The 13,571-nt window shown below is 36.5% G+C and overlaps 1 protein-coding gene across 1 annotated transcript in view; it reads left to right on the top strand.

Annotated features, from left to right (window-relative positions):
• The window catches only part of lamc3 (laminin, gamma 3), an 86,010-nt gene that overhangs the window by 35,011 nt on the left and 37,428 nt on the right, over nucleotides 1–13,571 (top strand). The window contains exons 4-9 of the mRNA XM_082169003.1: nucleotides 23–189; nucleotides 4,020–4,208; nucleotides 5,224–5,341; nucleotides 6,884–6,982; nucleotides 7,332–7,468; nucleotides 7,850–7,966. Coding sequence (XP_082025129.1) covers nucleotides 23–189; nucleotides 4,020–4,208; nucleotides 5,224–5,341; nucleotides 6,884–6,982; nucleotides 7,332–7,468; nucleotides 7,850–7,966 — 827 coding nt within the window. The remainder of the gene's footprint in view (nucleotides 1–22; nucleotides 190–4,019; nucleotides 4,209–5,223; nucleotides 5,342–6,883; nucleotides 6,983–7,331; nucleotides 7,469–7,849; nucleotides 7,967–13,571) is intronic.

Genomic DNA, 13,571 nt, shown 5'->3' with positions numbered 1-13,571 from the left:
TGGGCTCTCAACTGTCTTGCAGATGCAAGTGTAACGGCCATGCCAGTGACTGCATAACCAATGAGGAGGGAGGTTTGGTGTGTGCTTGTGAGCACAACACTGCAGGGGTCGACTGTCAGCACTGTGCTCTCTTCTACCAGGACCGGCCATGGGCACGGGCCACCGCTGATTCAGCCAACCAGTGTGTGAGTGAGTACGGCCTGATTATTTGTCTATTTGGAGTAGATCCATCACAAACCTGAAAATCCTACACTCAGATGTGATGTATAATTAATATATATATATATATATATATATATATATATATATACACACATATACAGACTCTTATTTTGATATTCCGTTCAGTTTTGGTTACTGATTATCTGATTACTGATTATGTTTCTATGGTTACGTATGATTATCAACTGTCAGTCATTTGGTTCGTCTCTTTAAACTCCCTGTTTTAAGTCCCTTTTAAATGAATGGATCTGTAATGTGTATTTCTCCTGTGTTTATGATTAAAGTAAAAAATATATATATATTCCTATTTTCGTGTGTGTTCTGCTACACAACTATATATATTGTATCAAAACATTTATTCCACATTGTTTCTTTTTATGATCTTATAAAAAGCTTGAAGTTAATCCTGCAAGTTTCATCACCTGGTTAATTAATTTAGTGACACTGTAATCCATTGAGATTTTAATCAAGAAAAAGTGCTTTTGGCCCTAAGTAAATTATACATTACATTATCCATTTTAACAATGTTTTTCATTTGACTAATTAATAATAAATGGTTTTCATCAGTTTTCTCAGTTTCAAACTAACATGTAAATTTAAATCAATCAAGAAACTGAAGTTTTAGCTGAGGGCCCATCTGTGCGTTGTCTTTAAAGTAGCCAGCCCGATCTCACGGGAAAACGTTAAAATTCTACGAAGTGGCTTATTCGTACGAATTCATACGAATGACCTACCCCTGACCCCGCCCCTAAACCTATCCATCACGTGGGTTTAGACAAATCGTACAAATTCGTACGAGTGAGGTCGTACGAATTAGTAAGAATTAGCCAACTTTTTATCATTCGTACGAATTCGTACGAATTGGTCGTGAGATAGCGTTGAAGTAGCCTATCTGAGAAATTTTGCATCTATTTAAGTCTCCACATCAGCATCATATTTTTTAATGTTTTAAAGTTCATTAAACATGAAATTCAGTTAGAGCTAACAGAGTTTTACCTTCTCAAATCAACGTTCAAATGAAGTTGTTTAAAAAGTTAATTTGTTGCGTTTTGAACATTGGTTGTGATTGAATTTTTTTCACTTTACTCAGTGTGTGTTTTTATTGCTGTTTGGCAATAAAAACAAGATTTGAACTTTTTTTACACATATTTTACAAATATATTTTCAGATGTCCAATTGAGTGGGCAGTATGTGTTTTTGTTTTTAACTGAAGCAACATTGTATTAAACATAATACAGTAATCGCACAGTAATACTGAATAAAATTATATAATATCATGTGAAAACTATAAAATATAAAAAATAAATAAAAAAAACAGCTTCAATCATTGCAAACACAATTGAGTTTAAGACAGAGAATAACCTAGTTTGAAGAAAACAAAAAATCCACATAAAGCTCATTCCTCTGTTAAAAAGCTTGCATACCTCTGTTGAATGTGCGCCACCTTCGAGTCCTCAGAAAGCATTGCATGAGAAACCATTATACTGTGTTAAAAATAGCCACATGGGCTCAGAAGTACTTTGGAAAACCCTTGTCACTTATAGTCTGCTACACAGGGAAAAAAGGACAGTTGAGCAGCTGTCTTGTGTATTGCGAGATTGAGCAAAAATTCCTCCTGCAAAACTGCAACTATTACTATCCTCAATTCCCAAACAGTTAAAAGGTGTAATTAAAAGCAAAGGTGACGTGACACAGTGGTAAACATGCCTCTGTCACAACTTTTTTGGAGTGTGTTGCAGCCATCAAAATACAAATTTGTTTATATTTACAAAATAAAATTAAGTTGGTCAGTGAAAACATTGGAAAACCTTTCTTTGTGCTTTTGTCACTTGAATAAATTTAAAAAGAGTTAACAAATCACAGATTCTTGATTTTATTGCATTTTACAAAATGTCCTTTTCTGGAAATTCTGGAAATCCCAGTCAGTAATTCAATCAAACAACACATCGGTTAGCCTTTTAGCACAGTAACTAAGAAAGTTTCATTTGTGTAATGTGTTGTATGTTTGTGTGCTGTCATGCGTCTCTGGTAAATACTTTAAGGGAATGCTGTAATTGGCAATTCTGACAAGCCCATAAGCCGAAAAAAGCCATGTTAATTATTTTCATTCTGTATTCCACTAAGCTCCACGTTCCTTTAATTAACTTTCAGTGGTCAACAGATGGGTTTCTGTTGGTAATTGTTGTCCCTTCCCATCAAAGTGAATTTAATGAATAAACAAGTTTTTGGTTTCAAAAGCAGCACTATCTGTTGGTGAGGAGGTGGAATCAACTGCAGATGCATTCCATGCATGGTTGCTTTACAAAGTTCTTCATCACATACTGTGCCAAGTTTATCATTTGCATGGCAGACTCGCAGAGCTGCCACCACATGCCTCTCTCGTAATGCTTCAAACAGATACGTTAATTGACTAAGGACGTCTTTTTTACCCTCTAGTTTGAAAGTGGAGAGAAACCATGAGATAAAAGATTAAATCTAGCTTGCAGCAAAAAAAGCTTGTTTGTTCTCAGCCATTATTGACGGTTTTGACCACAGCTTCTGCAATATGGTTTGTTAAATTACTATTCTTTGCATGGCTGCATCCATCAAAAAATTTGAAGAGTAATTATGACAACCTAGAAATATTTATTCATCACATCCACACATCTCTTTAACAAGCATTTACTAAAACATTTATAAGTACATGTTGCAACCACATGAAACCCACCACTTTTTTAACTAACCAGAAAATATATATATATTTTTAAATCAAATTACTGTTTTATTTCAATTAAAATCAACATTTCATGAATTTCATTCACAAGTCATGTATTATACGTGCACTTAATGTTGCTGTGTTTGGCCAGGTTTTCAAAAAAACTGTGTTTCAATAGTGCCTGAGCCATATGACACTACCGTTCAAAAGTTTGAGGTCGGTAGACTCGGTACCAAATTTATGCTCACCAAAGCTGCATTTTATTTGATCAAAAATATTGTAAAAACAGTTGTGAAATATTGTGACAATTTAAAACAACTCTTTTATATCTGAAGACATTTTAAAATGTCATTTATTCCTGTAACGGCAAAGCTGAACTTTCACCATCATTACACCAGACTTCAGATCCTTCAGAAATCCTTCTAATATGCTGATCTTATTATTATCACGGTTGAAAATAGTTGCGAAAATAGTTTTATTGAAAATAAAATAGCAGCATTAATTTGAAATAGAAATTGTATGATATTCTTGCTGATATTCTATTTCTGCCAAGAAATAGAATATTTTGTATGGTATAGTGTACATTTTGGTGAAATGCAAAAATTGCTTTCTTAGTTGTCTGTCGTAGTCTGTACATTTCCTTTATTTAGCATTTCTCCCTATCTGTTGTATGTCTCTTCTAGTATAATGGTGTGTAATCCTTTCTTCAGTGGCAGCTCAAGAAACTGTATCCCATTAGAGAGTGATAATGTGATGGTTATTGCAGAGTCAATAGACTGACGGAACTGTAATAAAACGAGTCATGTCCCACAAGACAGAAGGGGCCTGTGGCAAGGGAGCTTATTAGGGGGCGTGTGTGTGTGTGTGTGTGTGTGTGTGTGTGTGTGTGTGTGTGTGTGTGTGTGTGTGTGTGTGTGTGTGTGTGTGTGTGTGTGTGTGTGTGTGTGTGTGTGTGTGTGTGTGTGTGTTCTAAGGCCTAATGAAACTGAACAAGCTGGCTTAAATGAATGTCCATTGCTATTTCTAAGCAGTTTGGTCTTTTTGTATCTTTTCTTTTGTTTCATCCATATATTTTCCTCCACTTGTTTCTGTTACTTCTCAGAGTGTAACTGCAGTGGTCTTGCTGATGAATGCGTGTTTGATGCTGAGCAGTACCGCAGCACAGGAAGTGGGGGGCGCTGTGTTGGCTGCAGGGAAAACACAGCTGGCCCTCACTGTGAGCGATGCAGAGAGAACTTCTTTAGATCATTACCGCAACAGCCCTGCCAAGACTGCAACTGTAATGCAATGGGTGAGTCACACGCACACACACTCAGCAAAGCAATTGTGCATTAGTCACACTCATGCACACTTTCACTAGTATCTTATATTAACCCATAATCGGACTTAAATGCTCGCTAGCTTATACACTACAAATGTACATACAGTATACATACAAATGTACATAATACATACAAATATAGCCTACAGCTCTGAAGTAACTATAGCGGGAAAAATAAGTCACACAAACACACATACACAGAAATTCAAACAGGGATTTTCTACAATAGTAGCACTAGCAAAGTTGTGCAAAATTATTCTGATGGCATACTTTGGCTCAGGCATTTCAGAATGATCAAACCAACATTTGAGGTGCTGTGAATTGAAACTGGTCTGCTTGTTAGTCCAGTTATCCAGTCACATCCACAGTTGAGGCAAAGTCACGTGAGTTTTTTGTTGCGCATGGAGGGATTTATTCGGTAAATGTGTTTCCATCATAGTTTAACTTCTTATCGGATAAAAAATGTATCCGCCTCAATTGAGCGCATACGTTACACATTTTTAGAATTTATGTGCACCTTGGTATTTCAATCCAGCTTTTTTTATGCGATATCCCAAAATGCACATAAAAAAGGTAGATCTTGGAAACAGCTAATGTGCAAGACTACAGGTGATAAATATGGGGGACATTTTTTTTTAAACAACTTCAGATATGATTTTAATATTAATGTACATTTAGATATTGCAATATTAATGATTTTAAATTCCCAGAATGCAAGGAGGAGAAAATTTGCACTTTTAAAATTATTTGTCACTGTTTAATTACATGTTAATCATGTTCGTCTTGTATCTGAAATATCTGATTTTGCTTCAGGTGGCAAAATGTGTGTATAAAATATGTTAAAATTCGCATTTATTAACCTTTATTGGAATAATTTTTTGACGAGGAAATAATTATTTAATGCAACTGAAACTATCCATGTACTCATTAAAAGACCCAAAGGCCAATGTCTGGCAAAACCTGTCTTCTCTCTGTCTCTCTCCAGGCTCTGTGAGTTTGCAGTGTGATGCAGAGGGAGTGTGTCTGTGTCGGCCAGGTGTGTCTGGTGTAAAGTGTGACATTTGCAAGTCCGGCTTCCATTCTCTCGGCCCTGATGGATGCAGGTAATGAGAGCGAGGGTATCTCTACCAAGAACTCATCAAATGAGGAAAAACATTTGATTCTTGGATGCAGAATTCTGCAAACATGTCTAACTAGTAAATTGGAAACCCTCAAATAAGTAATGCAGTGCAGAATTCGGCCAATATAAATTAATTATAAAGGTACTACAAACAAACTAAAAGGTCCATTTACAGTACATCACATTCATCTTTGGAACAGAACAATACTGCAAAACTAATTTGATTTAATTCAAATTACACCACAAATGAAACATAATTATATCACCTTTTCAGAAACCTTTTTAAGGATAAAACACTACACCTTTGCAGACTATTTGTGTTTCAAAAATGGAGAACAACATTGACAAGATGTATAACCAGAAGACGCAGGAAAACATGGCTTCCACAAGAGGAAAGACTGTGTCTGAATAATAATCTTAAAAAATTGTTCTATGATACCATATTAACATGATAGATAGATAGATAGATAGATAGATAGATAGATAGATAGATAGATAGATAGATAGATAGATGATAGATTGATTTTATTTTATCTTTCATATTTGACCTCAATCTCAATTGTTTTAATTATTGTGCACTACCAATCAAAATCAAAGTATCTTATGCTCACCAAGGCTGCTTTTATTTGATCAAAAATATAGTTAAATAATATTATAATATTAATATTAATACAATTGAGAAATATTATTACAATTTAAAATAACTTTTCTATTTTAATATATTTTAAAATGTAATTTATTCCTGTGATGGCAAAGCTGAATTTTGAGCTGCCATTACTTCAGTATTGAGTGTCACAAGATCCTTCAGAAATAATTATAATATGCTGATTTGATGATTAAATACCATTTTTTATTGTCAATGTTTAAAACAGTGCTGCTTAAATTATTTGTGGAAACCGTATTTTTTTTAATACTTTTATGAATAGAAAGTTTAAAAGAACATAATTTATTTGAAATAGAAATCTTTTGTAACATTTTAAATGTCTTTACTGTCATTTTCTTATCAGTGTAATGTATCCTTGCTGAATAAAAGTATTAATTTCTTTTAGAAAAAATCTTACTTTTGAACGGTAGTGTGTATTTAATTCAAACCATTTGTTAAATTTTGTAATTTTTATAATATTTTTTTATAAGAAAGAAAGAAAGAAAGATTATATCCACCTGTGGAGATTTGCACATTGCATATGCACACTCAATGATGCAAATAATGGTGTAATGCAAAAGAAAACACTAAGGAGAAACTAGAAACGTCAAACAAAAATTGTATACCCCACTGCACTTTCATGTGGCCCATTTGGGTCAGTGTTTTTGGATAAAAATGAGTTGGTTCATTGGAGCGAAACGTGAAAGAAAAGAGAGGAGAGAGGTTACTTGTGAGGTAGGAGAATTATGGGTAATGGCAAGCCAGGTATATATATATATATATATATATATATATATATATATATATATATATGATACAGGCACATCAGTGGTGGCTCATTCATCTGTTTATATCTGTGTTTGTGCATGTGTGTTCAAACAGGTTGTGCAAGTGTGATGACCGGGGCAGTGAAGGAGTGTGTTCAGCTGAAGATGGGCACTGCTATTGCAAGACTAATGTCGAGGGCCAGTCCTGCAACAGGTGACCTCCTATTCCTCACCCTGGCCCACCATCTCTCTCTCTGTCTTAAAATTGCATGTCTTTTCTCTTTATTTCTCATCTGCAACCTTTTGCATGCATTTCACCATTGGCATGTGCGCAATTAGAGCAAGAGACATTAATATTATTATATTTAGCACAGAGCAGATCAGTGACACAAATCAATTTGTGGCCTCCTAGTATGTCCACATCACACACAAATCAGTGGAGCTATGCTCATATCCTCTCCTCTCTGCACATAACTCAATAAATAAGCACCATTTTTGTGGAAAACTGAACACTTTCTACCAGTACTTTATATCTGCTTTATGTGTATGTGTGTGTATTATAGGTGTAAACCAGGTTCCTTCAACCTCCAGCTGGATAACCCAGATGGCTGTAAGAAATGTTTTTGCTTTGGACACTCCCTCGCCTGTTCATCCTCCAATCGGTACATGGCTATGAATATTACTTCAGACTTCCTAGAAGGTAATTTATCAATTAATTTTTTTTTTTTACATGATTTTCATACTGAATATCAGTGTTCACAATTCTCGCTTCCCACTGCAATCACACACATTTCACTTTTCAAGCAATCAAGCACTTTTTGTAAAAAATATAAAATAAAATAAAAAGATATCTACAAATACCTTTTATGTGATTTTGATGTAACTAACATGTTTTAAATGTCCTTAAGTGAATATATAGTAGGGTCCAAGCTTAGACCAGGGGGAATGGTATAGAAATGTTTACAATTTGTTATGCTGATCTTTCAATTTGTAAAGAACATTTTTGTATTAAATAAAAGAATGGGAAATGGAATCATTTTAACCAGGAATCTCAGACTTGTTGTGTGTGCTCTGTGTTCAGATCCAGATGGCTGGAAGGGTGTGTTCTCCGAAGGGCACGAACAATCCCTCATCTGGAAGGAGGGGGAAGTCTATCTATTGCCCTACAGAGAGGAGAATGGCTTCTACAAAGCACCTGGTAGGACAACAACTAGGCTATACATTTCCCCTTAGAACAAGTGTTGGTTGGAATTGGCCTACCTTGAAACTACTCTAGGCTAAGTAAAGTCCCCCTGTTGTGAAAATCAAGTTTTTAATGTTGTTTATATGTCTGTGTGGTGTTTTTAATATGCTTTAAGAAAAACCATGTGCAAATTCATAAGTCAACACCATTGTTGAGTGTTTTCTCTTTAAAACTGCAGTGATCTATAGACAGTCTTAAAAATGCAGTTTGAAATCAGTGGTGTTTCTTACGTCACAAACTACCTTGTAGGTACTACCTGAGGAGGCAAACGGTTTGTGTAACATTAGCAACGCATTATTAGCTGTTTGATCACATAGTCAAGCAAAAGGCTAATCATATTTATTACCATTATGTGTCCAACGTTGTTAAGAGCGATACCATTGTTCAGCGTTTACCTCAGGCCGAGTGGATCTCTGAGCAGGCGTGAGTGGAGGCGGGGCTAATTAGCATATTCATGGGTCCATATATACACTAAATGAAGCAAGGGTGTTGAGTTACATTCAAGCTATTTTAAGGCATGATGACTCTGTCACGGTGGTTTAGTTGTTATATAGTTATGCTACCAATTAGAGAAATGTTATGACAGTTAATATCCTAATATCCTATCCAATATCTACAAGTTAGACCAACACAATTGATTTATATTATTTACATTGTTTAAGTCTGTTCTCTTGTGAGCAACTGTACAAAGAAGAAATGTATAATATAAGCTTTCTTTATTTTGCAAAAGCAAACAAATGATAAACAGGGGGCTAGAATTAGCATGCTTGGCCATAAATAGTATTTCATAGAGCATCCTCTGAAAATAAACCAGCTGTACAGGCCAGTCCAGAGGCTAGATTTAGTCCAGTTCCCCTGAGTGTAGTAGACAGGCTGAGGGGTTTTACTCTTGTCTACACAGCAATTTACCGCCACGGGAGACACTTAGCCAGACCAACTTGGCCGCTCACTCTGGGAAAAATCCTGTTAACATCACGTCTTCGTGTCTCACACATTTTCTCATGGGCTGCATGTAGACAAATATACACCAACACAATGTTTTGGGACTGATTACCCTTAAAATACATGAATGTGTCTTTTTTGTGATGCATTGTGATTAATAGTAAGGTTTCTTATGTATCCATAATGCCCTAATGTGCGTGTTTAGTCTCATCAATCTTTGTTTTCCTACCATTGAGTGGCTGCAGAGATGCAGCAGTGCCCTTTTTGCTGCTCTTTGGAGCACTTGGTGCCGTTTCTCTTATCGCTGCAGCGCAGGGCTTTTTTGTGCCGTTCTGGCCGCTCGGCTAAAATGCGCAGAGATCTATTGCTCCCCTCGATGCTTTTAACGATCTCATTTGCTTTCCTTCCCTCCCTGTTTCCCCGTTTGCTTGCGTCTCCACATCCACGTGCATTTAGAGTACAGCCACCCTGACAACTCCAACAGCACTCAAGGACTTTTTTAGATTATCTTTTTTATAAACTTAGTTCTCTGATTTGCGCTGTGCGCTTTATTTTGATCTTTAATGCTTTCCACACATCACCGGTCTCAGCAGAGAGGAAATTGCTATGTGAAGGAGGAATGTTTCCCTGATTAAGTCTGTACTGAGTATTGGAAGGAGTTTAATAGATATTATGAGTGTGTGTGTTTGTGTGCGAATAATTCTTCACTTGAATAGCTCATCTAGCTGGGCACAGCTTTGGGCTTTTGACACCACTGAAGGTGCCATGTCAACAGAGGGGTGACAAGATACCATAGCCAAGCAGCCAAGCCAAGAGTTTAGCTGGCTGACTGAGCCAGACTGTGTGTGTGTGTTTGTTGTGTGATCTCCCCAGAGGTACATCTGCTCCATAGTGAGAGGACAGAGTGGAACATTTATCATAGCTTTGAGGAGAAAACAACATGTCACATACACACACACACAAATAAACACACATACACACCTCCCAAAAGCTGGTTGCAAGCTGTCTCGGAGTCACAAACACAGATGGAGAGAAACGGAGGTCGCCGAGAGATTAGAGTTTGAGATGGATGGGGGTTGGAGGGAGATCTAAACGTCCCTGTCCTCAGAGAGTCGCGTCCAGGTACCACATTGTGTCCATGAGCAACTTGGCCAATGCACCCTGACAGCCAACCATATGCCTGGAATAAATCTCTCCGGCAATCATGGCTCCTGGCGAGACGTATCAGATGTGATCAACTGAGACAAGTGGCACAAATTATGCTCAATCCTTTAATCACTGAGATTGATGTTTAAAGCTGGGGTTTAATCGTAATGTCTCTACCAACTTCTCCTCCGTATGTAAGATTGTGCTGATTGTAAAATGCAGAACTGTCAATAGAACTGCAGCAATAAGGCCAATTACATTCATGAACAGACACCACTATTAAAATGCCTGATATATGCCGCATTGATGATGCTACAGGGTTTTTTAGTACAGTGGGTGGTGTGGATGACACAGAGAAAAAGTGCAAGCAATGTGTTTGCAATGAGAAGCTCAGAGGTAAATACTGAATAAATACCTGATATATAAGCCTGTCCACCCTCACTGACTGATCTGCCTCGCTTCTGTTTAACAGAACAGGAACTTTGTCGTTTTTTGGTTGCTTTAAATTCACCTAAAAATTTAAATTCTGTCATTGTTTACTCGTCGTTTCAAACCTGTATGACTTTCTTTCTTCAATCTGTAAAAAAAAAAAAAAAGAAGAAGATATTTTGAAGAATGCTGGTAACCAAACAGTTTTGGTGAATTCCATTTTATACCCTTGTGATATTTTTTCCCCCTTTGGAACATAAAAGAGGTTATTTTGAGAAATGTCTGGTTTGTTTTGGTGTTTATTTTGTTATGGTTTATTGCAGCTGTTTACACATTGAATGTTAAATATAAAATGTTTAATTTCCGTTACTTTAGAGATTATTTCTTTACATTCTGCCCATTAAAGTACAAACTCAAAACTCCGGAAAGATGTAGAAAATGCATTTCAGCAGGCCTCACCTTATAAAAACGACGAGATGCTCAATCCATCTCCTCAGAGGGAATGTTTGTGTGAAGCTGAGGAAATTTAATTGAGGCTCAGTGGGTTTAATTGAGTCAGGGAAAAGTTAAAGCCTGGATTGATTAAGTTTGATGGCGGCTCGCTAAATGTCACCAGGCTTTTCCGTCGTGGTGACGATTTATTTGTTTGTCTGAGAGGGGGTTAACACCTCCATTTGATCAAATCTGATTTTAAAGAGATAGGAGTTAAACAGGCAGTGCTGGAAGCTACAAGGTATACTGTATTCTTTTGCACCGCTTGACTATATTTTCTCATTTATGGCTTCAATTTTTCCACCAGATACAGATTGTCAAGTGTCTCTCGAGAGTCTGTGTCGGGTGTTGGAAGAAAAACACCCGCTGTAGATATTTTATTTTATTTTATTTTTTCGCCTCAGCATCACTATGGGTACTGGAATTTGTGAATAAGCTCTCATAGGGAAGGTTTAAGCATGCTGTCAGACCTGAAAACAACAGGAATCCAACAGTTACAGAACATTTTAGCCTCCTTTTGTTGAAGTTGACTCATACTTGTCTCTGCATGTGGAACGGCAGGTGGGCAGAGAAGAAAACACACTCCCGCTAAGTATCTAACAAGCTTTCAGGTTGTCAGGGCTTAGAATGTTTTACAGCTCTTTGTTTCAGGTGAAGCATGTGGCGCTGTGCATGTATTTCAGGGCTCAGTTCGATGGTGAAGAGATGATGGGAACAAGAAATTTATAGGGGTGCCAGCCAGGTAATGGTCCAATGAGAGATTTTAACCCACAGAGTGGCCAGTGCTTTAGATAACAGGAAGAACTATAATTTTCCTATGATTTGTTTGTGGACTTGCCACAGTATACCAAGAATTTGAGCCACCACATATTCCATTACAGCTGCAAAACTAGATAAATGGTTTGAATGCCTGCATTTGAAACGCTGTAACCTCTAATATTTGCTACAACATTACACATATTAAATCACATATTTTTTGTATAGATCATGACCTAATGTTTAGGTTATCAAATGAGCTCGTAGATGGGTAACTGATGAGTAAAGGGCCATTCAAATGAATGCATTTTTGAGTTTAAAAACATGATGGGAAGTGGAATAAAAAAAAATAAAAAAATAAAAACTCAAGTTTGAATTTGTCATGCGAGATACTGCAAAAGATACAAGAGACAAGCACAGTGGTCAAGCACGTCTGTCTAGCTCATGTTTACATTGAAAAACCATGGAGAAGTAGTGCTGTGGAATGCAAAAATGAGTTCTGTGTGAACTGCCCTTAAGTTAGAAGTATTGAGAGACAAAGAAAAGGAAGGGTTGACATCATTCAACCACTATAGTACCACAAAAACTATCCTTAAGCAGAGCATCTAATCACCGCCAGCAGGTGTAGGCATTTCTTTCAAATCCCCAATACAATAAAATAATTTTACTGTAACCACTGGCTATTCTATGTCTGGACACATTTTGTACAGTCTGTCTTTCCCTTAGCTCACCCTCTCCATCCTATTCTATCACATTACTTTCACTTTATGTCCTCAGTGTAACTCATCTCCGGAAAATGTTCGGAAGCAAGCATTACCTTCTGTGGGGAGTTAAATCTATCTAACCCCCTACAGATACAGTGGCCCCAAGAACGAATTATGGTCCTGCAAAGCCCCGGGGCACTAGCTGCTTGAGGCGCCCCATCAAAAACAAATCACACACACACCTTGTAAGGAATAGGTGTGCAAGCTTTGTTTAAAAGGGTATACAGTATGATAACCTACAAACTACAAGAATTTAGTTGCCCATTTTCGCATAAGAGTTAAATAGGATAAAACAAGATGTTATGGTATGTTTTAAGGAAAGATTTCCATTCTGCGGTTAATACTTGGAATTTTGCCTCAATCATATTTGTAACTTTATACATCAGAATTTCTTTTCATAATTGCAGTTTTACTACTTTTTCCCCCCAACTCTTTTAATATCATATTTCAAGGCTTCTTGTCCACGCATAATAGGACAGGATGGCTTAACTCTTGTAATACTCAAACAAATGAAGCAATGTTTTAAGTCATACAAATTAATTAGCAGTGCACTGAAAAAAATTATTTGCATTTATAATTTTTTTTAAGTAACATGAAAAGTAACCTCGGAAAACAGATAAATCCACTACACAGTATCTGTACATAAACATACAACAAGAACACCAGTCCTGTGCTTTAGAAGTTAGAAATGAGATTCAATAATACTGCTGCATTCTCCACCGATATTGCAAAATACTGCTGCAACAAAAGCCGTGTAATAGAGCTAATGGCAAGCTTCACTGTGGCTTCGATTTAACCCTTAAATGCATGAATGTTTCGCCAATCATTATTACATATTTGGGTCTTTAGTGATTCTACAGAATTGGTTCAAAGTCAGAGTTGGAAATGTCTTGGAAAAAAAAGGTGTCTTTTTACACAAATTTTGTATGTGTGTAAATTGTATAATATCCAAGGTACACATTTCTAGTAATTGTGCAGCTATTTATCATATTGTATTTTCAGAAAGTTTTGGAATATTTTTCCTTTCCCCA

This window comes from Leuciscus leuciscus (assembly GCF_965113295.1).
Source record: "Leuciscus leuciscus genome assembly, chromosome: 5".
NCBI classification, from domain to species: domain Eukaryota; kingdom Metazoa; phylum Chordata; class Actinopteri; order Cypriniformes; family Leuciscidae; genus Leuciscus; species Leuciscus leuciscus.
The sequence above is the reverse complement of the archived record's forward strand: the minus strand, read 5'-3'. Positions and strand labels throughout refer to the sequence as shown.